The 14,700-nt window shown below is 44.8% G+C and overlaps 1 protein-coding gene across 1 annotated transcript in view; it reads right to left on the bottom strand.

The window, feature by feature from the left end:
• Positions 1 to 14,700, bottom strand: part of CRLS1 (cardiolipin synthase 1) — a 60,697-nt gene that overhangs the window by 23,951 nt on the left and 22,046 nt on the right. The window contains exons 4-5 of the mRNA XM_030196310.1: positions 7,093 to 7,178; positions 2,449 to 2,517 (exon numbers count right to left, since the gene is read on the bottom strand). Of these exons, the coding sequence (XP_030052170.1) occupies positions 2,449 to 2,517; positions 7,093 to 7,178 (155 nt within the window). The remainder of the gene's footprint in view (positions 1 to 2,448; positions 2,518 to 7,092; positions 7,179 to 14,700) is intronic.

Here is a 14,700-nt window from a genome sequence, read left to right as displayed (position 1 = left end):
TTATTGACTCAGCTCTCCCAGACCGGCTGAACAACTCCGGAGACACCGGAGTGCAGCTCCTACAGTTCTTCACACGAGGAGTTTTTTTTTTTTTTTTTTTTTTTCCAATATACTTTATTTGAGCCCTGCTGCTAAGATCTGAAAGGCACTCAAGGCTGCAGGATTAACACTGCAGCCGAGGCACAACGCTGGCCAAAACGGGAGAGCCAGTCGGGGGAGGGACCCGGCCACCCGGGTGTGACACCCCAGAGGGGACAATGGTAGGCCCCACCGGACCTACCAACCCCTTGAACACTACAGCGTTCCAGGCACAGGGATTACTGTACACCAACTTATCCCTAGAAAATCAGGAAAATTAAACTAGTCTCACAAAATCCTACCAGACCGGACAAGCTGCACAGGCTGCATGTCTACCCTCTGCTGAGACTGAGAAAATACTGGAGATAGAGGGCTAGCACAGGTTATATGTACTCAGTTTGAAGTTAGTGTTCTCAGTCTCCCTCTGCTGGTAGGCATGCATAACCCAAGCGTCTTGACCGGTCTGGAGGGTTGCTGAGGAAACCAACTGTGCTAGTGCTGGCAGATTGGTAGTGTTACAATATGGTCTTGCAAAGCCACAGGAACATAGGCAGCCAGATGTTCAGTGCCTGCTTAGATTATTCCAAAGCTTGGTGGTAAGACTTAGAGGGAGGGGGACGTGTTGAATTGCAGGAATGGAAGCGTTTATGCTATCAGCCCAGAATGTTAAAGAACTAGAACAGAAAGGCAGAGGAAGGCTCGACTACAGCAATATCTTACAAGCAATCAATTTTCTACAGCTGTCATTTGGAATACATTTGTCACACTGTAAACCAGAATAGGTGAAAAGACTGAATGGGCCAAGTGGCCTCCGTGTGACATGTACAGCAGAGACATGCCCATTATTACCATCATTTGGGAAAGGGACTTACTCTGATTCATACAGCAGTTTTAGTATGGTAGAATTCCCTATGTTTATTAATAGAAACAAGAGAAAACAAATGGGTATGTCAACTGTATTTATTTTAATTTCAGCATTTATATGGCAACCTTGTCCAGAGTGCTTTACAACAGGTATTACGTGACATAATCAAGTAAAGTACAATGGATTTAAGGAATGGCAAGACAGAGACACAAAGTTTTAAGTTTTGTGACCATCTTTACATACTGCCCTTTGGTCAGGCCAGTAGAGAAGTTTAACAATAAGTTATAACAAAAAAAGGAAACAATTTACAATAATAAATTGTAGGAAACAAAGACAAATTAAACCATTAAATCATAAACCAGGTAAGTAAGAGTACGTATGCAGTAAGGGAAATATCAGAACATCCTAAGCCCCTACCCCACAGGTAAATCAAACAGGGCTCATTCATCCATACCACATTAGCCAGAATCACAACACGCTCTCACACAACAATAGGTTTTAAGGGCTAACGAACATATAATAGGATTCCAGTCTTATATCATGTGGTATACTACCCCAAACAACTGTTGCTAGGAATAGGGATGCCGAGTGCGCCACGCCACTATTCACTCTCCTCTATTGAGAGAAATGGCCATTTAACCCTATCCTCTGTTTTCTGTCCAATAACCATTTCCTAATCCACTAGGACATTGCCTCCTATCTCATGGCTCATTTTCTCAAGAGGAAATTTGTCAAAAGCTTTCTTAAAATCTAAATAAGCTACATCAACAAGCTCACTTATATCCACATTTTCACTCACATCTTCAAAAAGAAAAACAAATGTACTTGCACACCAGCAGTACACACTGGACCCATCAACAAGGTGTGCAGACCCTATTCCTCTCACACATGACCAGCAGCAAGTCATGCCAGACTTACTGGAGTTGGGAGGAGCAGCTACAAGTTGCCATTACCCCCAGTGGTGGTCCCAGACGACCAACAGCATAAATGAGAGCAGAGGATGAAGATCACGAAGGATGCGCTGGTTACGGCCGCCATCTCTACTTCCCAATCAGTAATCCTCAAGAACTAGAAGAAAATCCAACTCGTGCCTATACTTCTAAAGCTTCATCTTCCCCCATCGCCACTGCTCTACCAGCACACCCAGCTGATTGATGCCCTGATCAAGTTTGGAAGGGGGAGGGGATCACTACAAAACAGAACTAGTAGAAAAGTTTGAACTGAGATCTAAGACCGTAAGTCAGCGTGCAGTTAAGTCCTGTGTCATTCCTGCTTCTCTGCTCTTTCCATGGAATGGGCTCTGTTCTGAAAGTGGCAGAACTGCAGCAGGGACCATGTGCATGCATTAGCAGACAGACCTGTGCTCATTACAACCTGCCAGCAATATTTCACAGCACATCACACAAAACCTTACACACGGTTATACAGTCAAAGGATTGTGCAGGTTTCAGGACCTTTGTCAACTTGTAGTGCAATGTTATTAGGTACAACACTATGACCCTTACCTTGCTGATGAGTGTTGGTTTTAATTGAGCAGTTGCATAACAGGGGTTAAAATATTTACTAAGTGTTCTCTGTGGACAAAAAAAAAACAAAAAATTAAATCACCAAGGTGGGTGCACTAGATACGTTTTTCAACATAACCTGGCTGCTTCTGTGTTTTTTGTTCTTTCAGTCTCACTACTTTTTTTTGTTTAATATCTGTTATACTTTCACAATTGCGCAATAAAGGTGTAGCTTTCATCTGGTCATTTCCCTATTTTTAAATACCCCATGTTCTCAATTGACTGGTTAATTTTTCACAAGTTACAGTCATCCTTGAGATGGTCCTTTGGTATTCTGACACAGCAGAGCCACTTTGGTCAGCATCAGTGGTGGAATGTGGCTAACAATCTCCACAGAAATAAAATCTAATTCATAAACGGGAAGACGCGCATTTCATGTCAACTAGATTAAAATACGTACAAAGGATCCGATTAAAAAATATATATATATTAAAAATTAAAAAAGCATGCAGGGCAATACTATACCTTGGGACAAAAGCTTATGCACCGTATATACCTGTCAGAAGTGCCAAAATTGACAGTTATGTAAGTTCACTATGAACTATTCTTTAAGGTAGCATGTAAGTGAAAGGGGGTGTACATATGAGCAAAGCATGTGAGAAGCATAGTTGTGTCTCCAACTTAAACATTTAAAACTTATGGGCCAATATTCAGACCGAGGGAGGTAGGCCAGGCTGCTTTCCGTGGTCAGGGCCGAGCCCAGATATTCAATGCCAGGCTGTTTCTGGTGGCCTGCAATGACTATCCGGCTTATTTTTGGCCGGTTTCAACTTAACCCGACAAGCAGCTTAGCTGGTTAAGTTGGAACCTACCAAAGATAGGCCCACTAATGACCCGGCCAGAACTGGTTGCCAAACTTAGCTGGCGTTGCGCTGACAATTGTTGGATAGCCGGTTATATCACATGACATAACCTAAGCACTAACTGGCAATATTCAGTGGGAGACAGCCGGCTCTCTCCCACTGAATATCGCAGGATAGCTAAGTGTCATTTAACTGGCCAGGTGCCGTTTCTGGCTGGTTAAATGGTTTTGAATAACCGGGGGGGGGGGGGGGGGGGGGGGGTAGAATACTATAAGTTGTGCACACTACATACAGCACTTAGGCACACCCATTTACAGCTGCTACTGATCAGGTGTAAATGGTCACACCTAAATTTAGGCACACCAATTTGGGTTTATGCTGGTATTCAAACAACAACTTGGTGCACAGATACTGTTATAGATTAGGTGCTCAGTATTTATGGCACTTTGGAAGGCTAAGTACTTTGAAAATATGCCTCTATGTTATAGAATTGCCCTGCGGCTACTAAATTTAGGTGCCAACGTTAAGATACCTAAATTTGTTCCCTATACTCAGCCAAACTTAGGTGCCTTTTTACTTAAGTGTGCTAAGCAGCTAGCGTGTGAATTAACAGGTGTTACTGAACAAGATCAGTAACTATTACCACACTGGTATGAGAGCATTCATTGATTCATGTGCTAATTGCACAGCCTGTTATGGAATGAAAATGCGACATGTTATGGGTGGGGAAGGGGCAAGAAGGGAGCACTGCAGTTAGCACCAAGTATCTCACCGCATGCTATCACTGTTGTAGGTGGTAAGTGCATCCATACTTAACACATGGTAAAGAACTTTGTGTGCACCACTACAACAGCCCTTTATGGCTGCAGGTGTCACCTGTATGTGGGTACAGTATTTTTGGTGGATTTTGGAGGGCTCACTCTTTCCACCACAAGTGTAACATTTAGAGTAGGTTATGGACCTGGGTACCCTTCTCCATAGTGCACTGCACTGATTACTAGGCTACTCTAGGGACCTGCTTGCTGCACTAATAGGACTGGTTATAACATCTGAGGATTTTTTTGGGGTGGGGGGTGGGAAGTGTCAGTGACCACTGGGGGAGTAAGGGGGAGTCATTCCTTTATTCCTCCAGTGGTCATCTGGTCATTTATGGCACTTTTTTGTGGCTTACTCACTATTAAAACAGGTCTAGCTCAAAACGTCATAGTTTTAGTCCTGGACGTTTTTGTTTTGTTCAATTATGGCTGAAAAACAACCAGATCTTTGGAACACCCAAATCCCACCCTTAACATGCCCCCAACACTTCCGAGTGAGATTTGGACGCACTGCAAACTGCATAGAAAAATGTATGGAAAATGGATTTTGAAAATACTGATTTGGACATTTCGGTGAGAAAAACATGCAAATGCTACTTTATGCCACTTTTTAAACTTTTTTCTCTTTTGAAAGTGAGCACCCTATGTGTGCTAAGATTACTTTTAAAGAACTACAGAGGTGCCTGACAGAGATGGAGAAGGGGTGGAGAGACTATTCAATTTCAAGATTACTCCATAAAAAAATGGCCTGCACAGAAGGCTGGTAAGCATGACATGACTACTGAAGAAAAACCATATCATATGCCGTATATCATCTGTGAAACACTTAGAGGGACACTGCACCTATGTGGGAGACAGTTTTCAGATTTGATAAGAACTAAGGTGGAACTTTTTGGTAGCAATTCTAAACAATGTGTGACGTAAAATACACACAGTGGACATTACCCTGCTATGACAAAGCATGGTTGTGGCACATTATGTTGTAAGGATGCTTTGCAGCAGCAGGGATCAAAGCCAGTAGAAGGATATTAGGCATCTTTGGTGACCATTTAATCATGTGACCACCGAAATCCTCTCCCCCTCCCCCTATAATCCAGCATCTCACCACTGCTCTCTCCCCCACCTATAGTCCATCTCACCACCACTCCTCTTCCCTCCATAGTTCAGTATCTTCCTGTCTCTCCCCTCGACCCTCCCATGGATCAGCAATTCCCCTCTCTTCACTCTCATCCCCCTGACTCTATCTGGCTTCTGTCTCACAGTCCATCATCCTGTGTGCCCCCCCCCCCCCCTTTCAACATGGTGGTCCAGCAGCTCCCCGGTCTCCCCTCCTCTATCCCTTATTGCTGTTTCGCTGCCAAGCAGCTAAACAAGGAAGTGCAAGGCCTCATAACATGCATACTGAAGGCAGCTGTTCACTCACCAACTTCATAACAAGAAGTCTACACTGGAGTGGGCAGATGTGCAGCAGTCCTTTAATACACACACACATATGCCGAGACCCAGCGCATCCTTGTTTAGCTGCTGGCTTGCCTGTGTTTTCTCACTGTTCTAAACGGGAGAAGGAATTTAACACTCCCAGGCTGAATGCTATTTTTCCTTCTGACCCTCCTGTGGCTGAGGAATCCTCTTTCATTTTCTCCTCCCTCCCATCCCCGGCAGTCTGGCTTCTCTCCCATAGTTCAGCATTCTGTGCATCCCTCACCTGGTGGTCCAGCAGCCCCCTTTTCTCTCGTTACTGTTTCACTGCCATGGCAGGCTGAACAGCAAAGAAGCGCAGGGCCCTCAGCACATGAACGTTAAAGGCTACCATTCCTCCATCTACTTCATAACAAGAAGTCTGAGTTGGAGTGGGCAGGCATGCAACAGGTCTTCAATGCACACATATGCCGAAGTCCAGTGTTTCCTTGTTCAGAGGAAGAACAAAGTCAAATCAGCAGCTATTTTGTCAGCTGCTGACAGAGGGGGAATTTAATACTTGCACAGGCTGACCATATTTTTTCTTGCCACCCCTCCTCCCGTCTCCCCTCCCCCGAAAAAAAACTCCCGGTGCTTTAAATGACTGCCTACATAAGAAAAATCTAGTGAATCAGCAAGAACAGAACATCTGAGTGCCCCAAACCAAGCCAAGCCTTGAATCCAACAGAAAACCTGTTACACAACTTGAAGACTGCAGTCCATAATCTCCAGCAACTTGAAAAAGCTTGAGCTATTCTGCCGTGAACTGGAAAAACTGCACCATCCTACCAAGCATAAATAGTGGACACTAATCCTAACCTACTAGTGGCTGTTATTGCTGCAAATGGGGCTTCTACTACGTACTGAGCCAAGGGGTGTGAAAACTTGTATGCAGTCCCTGAATACTACAAAGTGTGCTGCATGGCCTACAGGCAGAGCTGTTGAGAGACTGAGCCATTCCCCCCCCCCCCCCCCCACCAGAACACCACCCCTCCTGGACCACTCCATGCATGTGCAACATGAGAGGAAAAGCAGCTGAGGGCAGGCAATGTGGCGGACCACAGCAAGCCCTGACAGCAGAAGCCTTCCTCCAGTGTTGTGTCCGCTCCTCCCCAGCCTCTAAGGGGGGCCCGGCGACGGAGTTCTCTCTCTCCTGCTCCTGTCAGGACACAATCACCTGTGTCCATTCAGGAGCAGGAGAGACAGACTCCAGCGCCGGGCCCCCCTTAGAAGCCGGGCCCCGGGGAATCTTGCCCCCACCTCTCGGCGGCCCTGCCTACAGGAGCATTTAAGTTAGTCTGGTGCTAGTTCAACTGAATGACCTTATTTCAAGTGGCCTTCTACATCAAAATTACCTGAAGACCAGATTTACTGTTATAAACTATCACAAAAACAAGCTTTGTCAACCTCTAAGCACTTCTAAAAAAAAAAAACATTTCACTATCATATTGCAGGAACTCCTTCAACAAATAGTATACAGGGAATACAGACAATTATCTTTCACTTACTGGTGGTGGAAGAGTTTTGTACCGCACATAAAACACAGCACCAATTAATGCTATGTCTCTCAAAATTATCATCGAGGTAAGAAGAACTGAAAAAGAACATACACAAAACACAACCCAATATATTAATCAAATTGTTGCAGCATTTTGAGTTCTCCCCTCTCCTCCTCCAATAAATTTGATTACTTACAACTTCAGAACCTCAAGATGTACAATAAAAATCTGTTCAAACCACAACTTATATTGACTGCAGCTAATGTGACACCTTTGCTCTTCCATAAAATTATTTTCTTCACACACACACCTGCACCATTTCACAAATGTTTCCATTTTAAGTTCAGTGCTCCCCAAATTATTGCACCAAGCTGAAATTTGTCAAAAAAAAAATTTTTTTCTAATAAAACAGGAACATCTCATATAATAATCTCATGTAATAAATTACAATCATACTGTGGGACTCTGAATGCAAACACTCCCCAAAACTTCAATGTATTTATGCCAAAATAATTGGATAATCTGATAAAAAAAACAATGGTTAGAAGCTAATTGGGGTTCAGATCAAGGATGTCCTGAGGGTTTAAACACAGATCCATCAGGACATGTTTTTCTGAGGCCCTCAAAAATAGAAGCTGCAGCTCTAAATAGCTAATATAATTATTCTCTCTGCTGGCACAGAAATACTATCAAATCGATATTCAAAAGTACTCTGGATAACAGCACTGCTATCTGGTTAGTGCTGCTGACTGTGATATTCAGAGGCACTATCTGGGTAGCGCTTCCGAATATCCTTACAGATTACCTCTGCTCTATATGGATAGTGCTAGGGTGGCCAACAGTAAAAGAAAATCAAACAATCCCACAAGGGGCAACGCAAGCAAAACATGGATTGACCAATGCGATGAACCAAATAGAGTGAACTCAAGTCTTTATTATGTACTAGTAAAAAAGGCCCGTTTCTGAAAGAAATGAAACGGGCGCTAGGATAATGATGATGTAATTGCAATTATGTTGTTAACCGTATCATTACCAAAAATCAGAGTATATAATGTGTGTGTGTGTGTGTGTGTGTGTGTGTGTGTGTGTGTGAGTGTGAGTGAGTGTGTGGGCAATCCCTTCCACATCAATTCTCCCTTTTCCCATCAGTTGCAGGGACGGACAAATTTCTAGGGGGTGTCGGAGGTATAGCGACGTGGCACTTGAGGACGTCCAAAATTTGGACATCCTCTACTGCCCCGTCACAGAAACGTCCAAATTTTGGACTTCCTGAATGCCTCCCTCCCTCCCTGTGTCCCACCCTCGTCTGACGCAACTTCCGCGAGGGCGGGACGCAAGGAGGGAAGGAGGGCCGAAGGGAGGCGTTCTGCTGCCTGCAGTGCTGCTTTCACAGAGGTGAGACTGCGATTTCAATGCAAGGGGCCTGGCCCGCTGGCGGACGGAGGGGGGAAGCGGCGGCGACCTCGGGGGGCGAGTGGAGGGGGGAAGCAGTGGCTGCGGTGACCTCGGGAGGGGCGTGGCGGCGAGGGCGGGGCCTCGGGGGCAGCCTTGGCCCGGGCCCAGTCTCTCGGCGGCCCTGGGTGCAGATGGTGGTGCGTGTGGAGGAAGAGCTGAAGCTGCTCGGAAGAGCTGAAGCTGCTCCTGCAACGTTCCAATGTCTCTCACTGCGTTCGTAACCATATCCTGATGTCAGGCAAGCAGGCTTCTACTGCGGGAGAGTGACGTCAGGAGATGGTTACGAACACAGGTAGACACATTGGAATGTTGCAGGAGCAAATTATTATATTAGATAGCAGCAGTTTTTTGCTTGAAGACAGCACATCAGATAAAAGAACAAGTTCCAATGGAGCATGGACTCCACACGGTCCGTGTTTTGGCTTTTGCCTTCATCAGGAGTCCAGTTCTAGACCAATAAAGGGAAAATGTGCATAATAAAACAAGCAGTCTCACAAAAACAGCCGGTGCCATACAAGGGTTATGGAGCAAATATTTTCCCTTATTGGTCTAGAACTGGACAAACTTAGGGGGGCAACTGAAAGAGTAAAAACTGTACAACAGGCGTGAACGCTGTTCAAAAATACCATCCTGGAGGCCCAGGCCATACATATTCCGCGAATTAGAAAAGAAAGACGGAACTCCAAAAGACAGCCAGCCTGGTTGAAAAGTGAGGTGAAGGAAGCTATTAGGGCTAAAAGAAACGCCTTCAGAAAATGGAAGAAGGAACCGTCTGAAAATAACAAGAAGCAGCATAAGGAGTGTCAAAGCAAATGCAAGGCGCAGATAAAGAAGGCCAAGAGGGATTACGAAAAAAAGATAGCATTAGAGGCAAAAAAACATAGTAAAAAAATTTTTCAGTATATTAAAAGCAGGAAGCCGGCAAAAGAATCGGTTGGGCTGCTGGATGACCGAGGAGTAAAAGGGGCGATCAAGGAAGACAAAGACGTAGCGGAGAGACTGAATGAATTCTTTGCTTCGGTCTTCACCGAGGAAGATTTGGGTGGGATACCGGTGTCGGAAATGGTATTTCAAGCGGACGAGTCAGAGAAACTTACTGACCACGGTAAACCTGGAGGACGTAATGGGGCAGTTGGGCAAACTGAAGAGTAGCAAATCTCCTGGACTGGATGGTATTCATCCTAGAGTACTGATAGAACTGAAAAATGAGCTTGCGGAGCTACTGCTAGTGATATGCAACTTATCCTTAAAATCAAGCGTGGTACCGGAAGATTGGAGGGTGGCCCATGTAACGCCCATTTTTAAAAAAGGCTCCAGGGGAGATCCGGGAAATTATAGACCGGTGAGTCTGACGTCGGTGCTGGGGAAAATAGTAGAGGCTATTATTAAAAACAAAATTACAGAGCACATCCGAGGACATGGATTACTGAGACCGAGTCAGCACGGCTTTTGTGTGGGGAAATCTTGCCTGACCAATTTACTTCAATTCTTTGAAGGAGTAAACAAACATGTGGACAAAGGGGAGCCGGTTGATATTGTGTATCTGGATTTTCAAAAGGCATTTGACAAGGTACCTCATGAAAGGCTACAGAGGAAATTGGAGGGTCATGGGATAGGAGGAAATGTCCTATTGTGGATTAAAAACTGGTTGAAGGATAGGAAACAGAGTGGGGTTAAATGGGCAGTATTCACAATGGAGAAGGGTAGTTAGTGGGGTTCCTCAGGGGTCTGTGCTAGGACCGCTGTTTTTAATATATTTATAAATGATTTAGAGATGGGAGTAACTAGCGAGGTAATAAAATTTGCTGATGACACAAAGTTATTCAAAGTCGTTAACTCGCGATAGGATTGTGAAAAATTACAAGAGGACCTTACGAGACTGGGAGACTGGGCGGCTAAATGGCAGATGACGTTTAATGTGAGCAAGTGCAAGGTGATGCATGTGGGAAAAAAGAACCCGAATTATAGCTACGTCATGCAAGGTTCCACGTTAGGAGTTACGGACCAAGAAAGGGATCTGGGTGTCATCGTCGATAACACACTGAAACCTTCTGCTCAGTGTGCTGCTGCGGCTAGGAAAGCGAATAGAATGTTGGGTATTATTAGGAAAGGTATGGAAAACAGGTGTGAGGATGTTATAATGCCGTTGTATCACTCCATGGTGCGACCGCACCTTGAGTATTGTGTTCAATTCTGGTCGCCGCATCTCAAGAAAGATATAGTAGAATTGGAAAAGGTGCAGCGAAGGGCGACTAAAATGATAGCAGGGATGGGACGACTTCCCTATGAAGAAAGACTAAGGAGGCTAGGGCTATTCAGCTTGGAGAAGAGACGGCTGAGGGGAGACATGATAGAGGTATATAAAATAATGAGTGGAGTGGAACAGGTGGATGTGAAGCGTCTGTTCACGCTTTCCAAAAATACTAGGACTAGGGGGGCATGCGATTAAACTACAGTGTAGTAAATTTAAAACAAATCGGAGAAAATGTTTCTTCACCCAACGTGTAATTAAACTCTGGAATTCATTGCCGGAAAATGTGGTGAAGGCGGTTAGCTTAGCAGAGTTTAAAAAGGGGTTGGACGATTTCCTAAAGGACAAGTCCATAAACCGCTACTAAACGGACTTGGAAAAATCCAAATCACAGGAATAACATGTATAGAATGTTTGTACGTTTGGGAAGCTTGCCAGGTGCCCTTGGCCTGGATTGGCCACTGTCGTGGACAAGATGCTGGGCTCGATGGACCCTTGGTCTTTTCCCAGTACGGCATTACTTATGTACTTATGGACGCCTGATGAAGGCATAGACCGAAACACGGACCATGTTGAGTCCACGCTCCAGTGTTGGTCTTCAAGCAAAAAAACTGCTGCTATACATAATAAAGACTTTTGAGTTCACTATTTGGTTCATTTCATTGGTCATTCCCACTCCAGTGTTTTGCTTGTAGTGCTAGGGTGGAGCATGGGTAGTACCATCTGGATAGTGACAATTTTCAGTCTGCTATCTAGAGAATGTAGGGCAGACAGAAGGCTGCTACCCAGATAACTTATGACAATTGAATATTTCCACTATCCAGCTAAATTCTGACTTCGACTGCTGTATTCGGACATTTCTGGACGACTACAGCTGATGTTTAGTTTTAAAAAAAATGTTGACTGCTGCGACGGAAGTGACTCAGAGCAAGGTTTCCTTCTGCTAATACAATTATATAATTGTATACAGGAGGCAGCCCTCAAGAATTCAATAAAGAAAAAAGCTCTCATATTTCAATAAAGAAAAAGCCAAACTCTATACAGTGGATACCCCCCACCCCACGTAAAGGTATGCAGACACTGATGAAGAAAGCTGGAATTTTTTTTTTTTTACATTTGTACCCCACGTTTTTCCCACTCATGGCAGGCTCAATGCGGCTTACATGGGGCAATGGAGGGTTAAGTGACTTGCCCAGAGTCACAAGGAGCTGCCTGTGCCTGAAGTGGGAATCGAACTCAGTTCCTCAGGACCAAAGTCCACCACCCTAACCCTGAAAGCTGGAATGAACATTATATTGTGCACAAGATTGTGAAATGGCTCCGTCCCCACTATAACCCTGCCAAGAGGAATGCAAGCACACTCCTGCTTAGAGTCCTTCTAGGCACAGAGTGAAGTTACTCACCTGTAAGGGCAAGGGTAATGAGATTAGATATACCGCCTTTCTGTGGTACAATCAAGCGGTTTACATTATTATACATAGGTACTTTCTCTGTCCAAATCAAACCCAGTTCCCCAGGTTCTCAACCCACTGAACTAACCATTAGGCTACTTGTATCAGGTGTTCTCTGAGTACAGAAGGCCAAGTATTCTCACATTTGGCATGATGTCATCCAATGGAGTACACTGCCTAGCAAGTAGAAGCTGTAAGAAAGTTTTAGCAGGGTCCCACCGCGCATGCATGGGTGCCTGCCCACCCAATGTGCAAGTCCAGGTTGCTCAGTCATATAGTATAGCTAAAGGAATAACACTACTAGGGGAGGTGGGAAGGTATGCAAGAATACTTGGCCTGTTATCTTCCAAAAACATCTGCTACAGGTGACTAACTTCACTTTCTCCGAGGACAAGCAGGCCATTCATATCTCACACATGGGAATCCTTACTTACCGGGCTTACCGTAAACAATTCTAGGAGAATAAGAACTCGAAAGTCAAAACCTGAAGCTATATACAAACTGATTGTGAAGGTGCAGCCTAGAAAAAAAAAACTGGGCCTAAGAGGGTGGAGTTCGATTCTAGACACCAAATTCTACAAGACTGTCTGACCAAACTGACTTATGTCAGGTATCCTGCTCAAGGCAGTAGAGAGATGTGAATGTATGGACTGAATACCATGTCGCAGCCTTGCCAATCTCCTCAATGGAGACTGACCTCAAGTGTCATCCGACATTATGAGCCTTGACATGGCCATATAGGGTCAGCCCAGCCTGGGCATAAGTGAACAAGATGCAATCTGCTAGCCAATTAGTGACTACCCCCATCCTATTTGGATCAAAAGAAACAAAAAGCTAGGTGGACTGTCTATGGGCTTTAGTCTGCGTCAGATAAAAGGCCAAGGCTCATTTGCAGTCAAAGGTATGCAGTATGCTTTCACTAGGATGGGCATGCGGTTTGGGGAAAAATGTTGGTAGAACAGTTGACTGGTTAAGATGAATTCCAACACGACCTTAGAAAAAAACTTAGAGCACATGCTAAGAACTAGTCTGTTATGATGAAATTAGCAAAAGGTAGGTCAGCTAGTACAGCCTGAAGCTCACTAACACTGCAAGCTGAAGTGACTGCCACCAGAAACAACTTTCCAGGTCAGATACTTCAGATGCCAGGAGTTAAGTGGCTCAAAAGGAGCTTTTAGCAGCTGGGTGAGAACAATGTTGAGATCCAAACAAACGTCTCATGAATCCAACAACTTGAGGCTGTACAGAGATGGGCTTGCCTCCTACACGAAGATGGTAAGCACTAATTGAACTGAGGTGGACCTTTACAGAGTTGTTTTTCAAGGTGCAGGAGGGTATTCAAGCAGTTTTTGTGTAGGACAAGATGAGGATCTGAGGCCTTACCCTCACACCAGATAGTAAACCTCCTCCACTTAAAGGAGTAACACTTCTTAGTGGAATCTTTCCTAGAAGCAAGATTTGTGAGACACCATCAGGTAGATTGAAGGATTTGAATTCTACACTCTCAACATCCAAGCCGTGAGGGCCAAGAACTGAAGGTTGGGATGCAGAAGGGATCCCTTGTTCTGTGTGATGAGGTTCACAAAACATTCCAATCCACGGTTCTTCCGAGGAGAACTCCAGAAGAGGAAATCAGATCTACCTCAGCCTTCCTTTGATGAGTGGTACCCAAGCCATGCTCAAGGAGGAGCTGGCGCAGGTGCTGCTGTTGCACTAGACTCAGGCATCAAGGGCATTTGCACCAGCTGTGGCTCAACCTCCATCCTTTCTGAGGCTTCTTTCTTGCCTGTGGAGTGGTCCTTGACACTGGCACCTCGAAGGGTGTCTACATCGACCCATGCAGTGCCACTCTCAACATCAGGGGTGGAAACCTCCCTGGAGTCTGACGGTACAGCTGTGTCTTGGCACCCTTAAGGACGTGGATGTGGTTCCACTGAGCCGGGGCAGGCACAGACTGACTCACTCAACTGCATTTTCAAACACAGAACAAGAGTTAAGTTCATGGTTAGGCCCAAGGCATCCGATTATATTGGGTGCACCTCTTGAAGCCACTGGGGGGTCTTCTTAGACACTGAAAAAAAGAATTGCGGCCAAATTAAACTCCTCAATTGTGAACTATAAAAAAAAGGGGGCAAATTGAGATTCTACTATTATTATCATGCAAGGAGAGGACTGATCAGGAAAGCAACCAAAAGGGCAACTTAGAAACAGCTATGAGCTTCCATGGCCACAACTGGTCAAAGAGTGCATGCAACTAGATCTTGAGTATTTTGCACAGTGTAGCCTTATAGGGTGGCATTACTCAAGAAAGCCTCCACTGAATCCCATCTGCAGTATTTTTTTAGGAACACTCCGTGGTCATGTGGCAATTTCTGGTCTGATAAAACTAAAATAGAACTTTCTGGTCTGAATGCAAATACCAATTGCAATTTGCAAGCTGCAATCCTGAGGATTACAAGT

The sequence above is a fragment of the Microcaecilia unicolor genome, chromosome 3 (genome assembly GCF_901765095.1).
Source record: "Microcaecilia unicolor chromosome 3, aMicUni1.1, whole genome shotgun sequence".
NCBI lineage: Eukaryota > Metazoa > Chordata > Amphibia > Gymnophiona > Siphonopidae > Microcaecilia > Microcaecilia unicolor.
The sequence above is the reverse complement of the archived record's forward strand: the minus strand, read 5'-3'. Positions and strand labels throughout refer to the sequence as shown.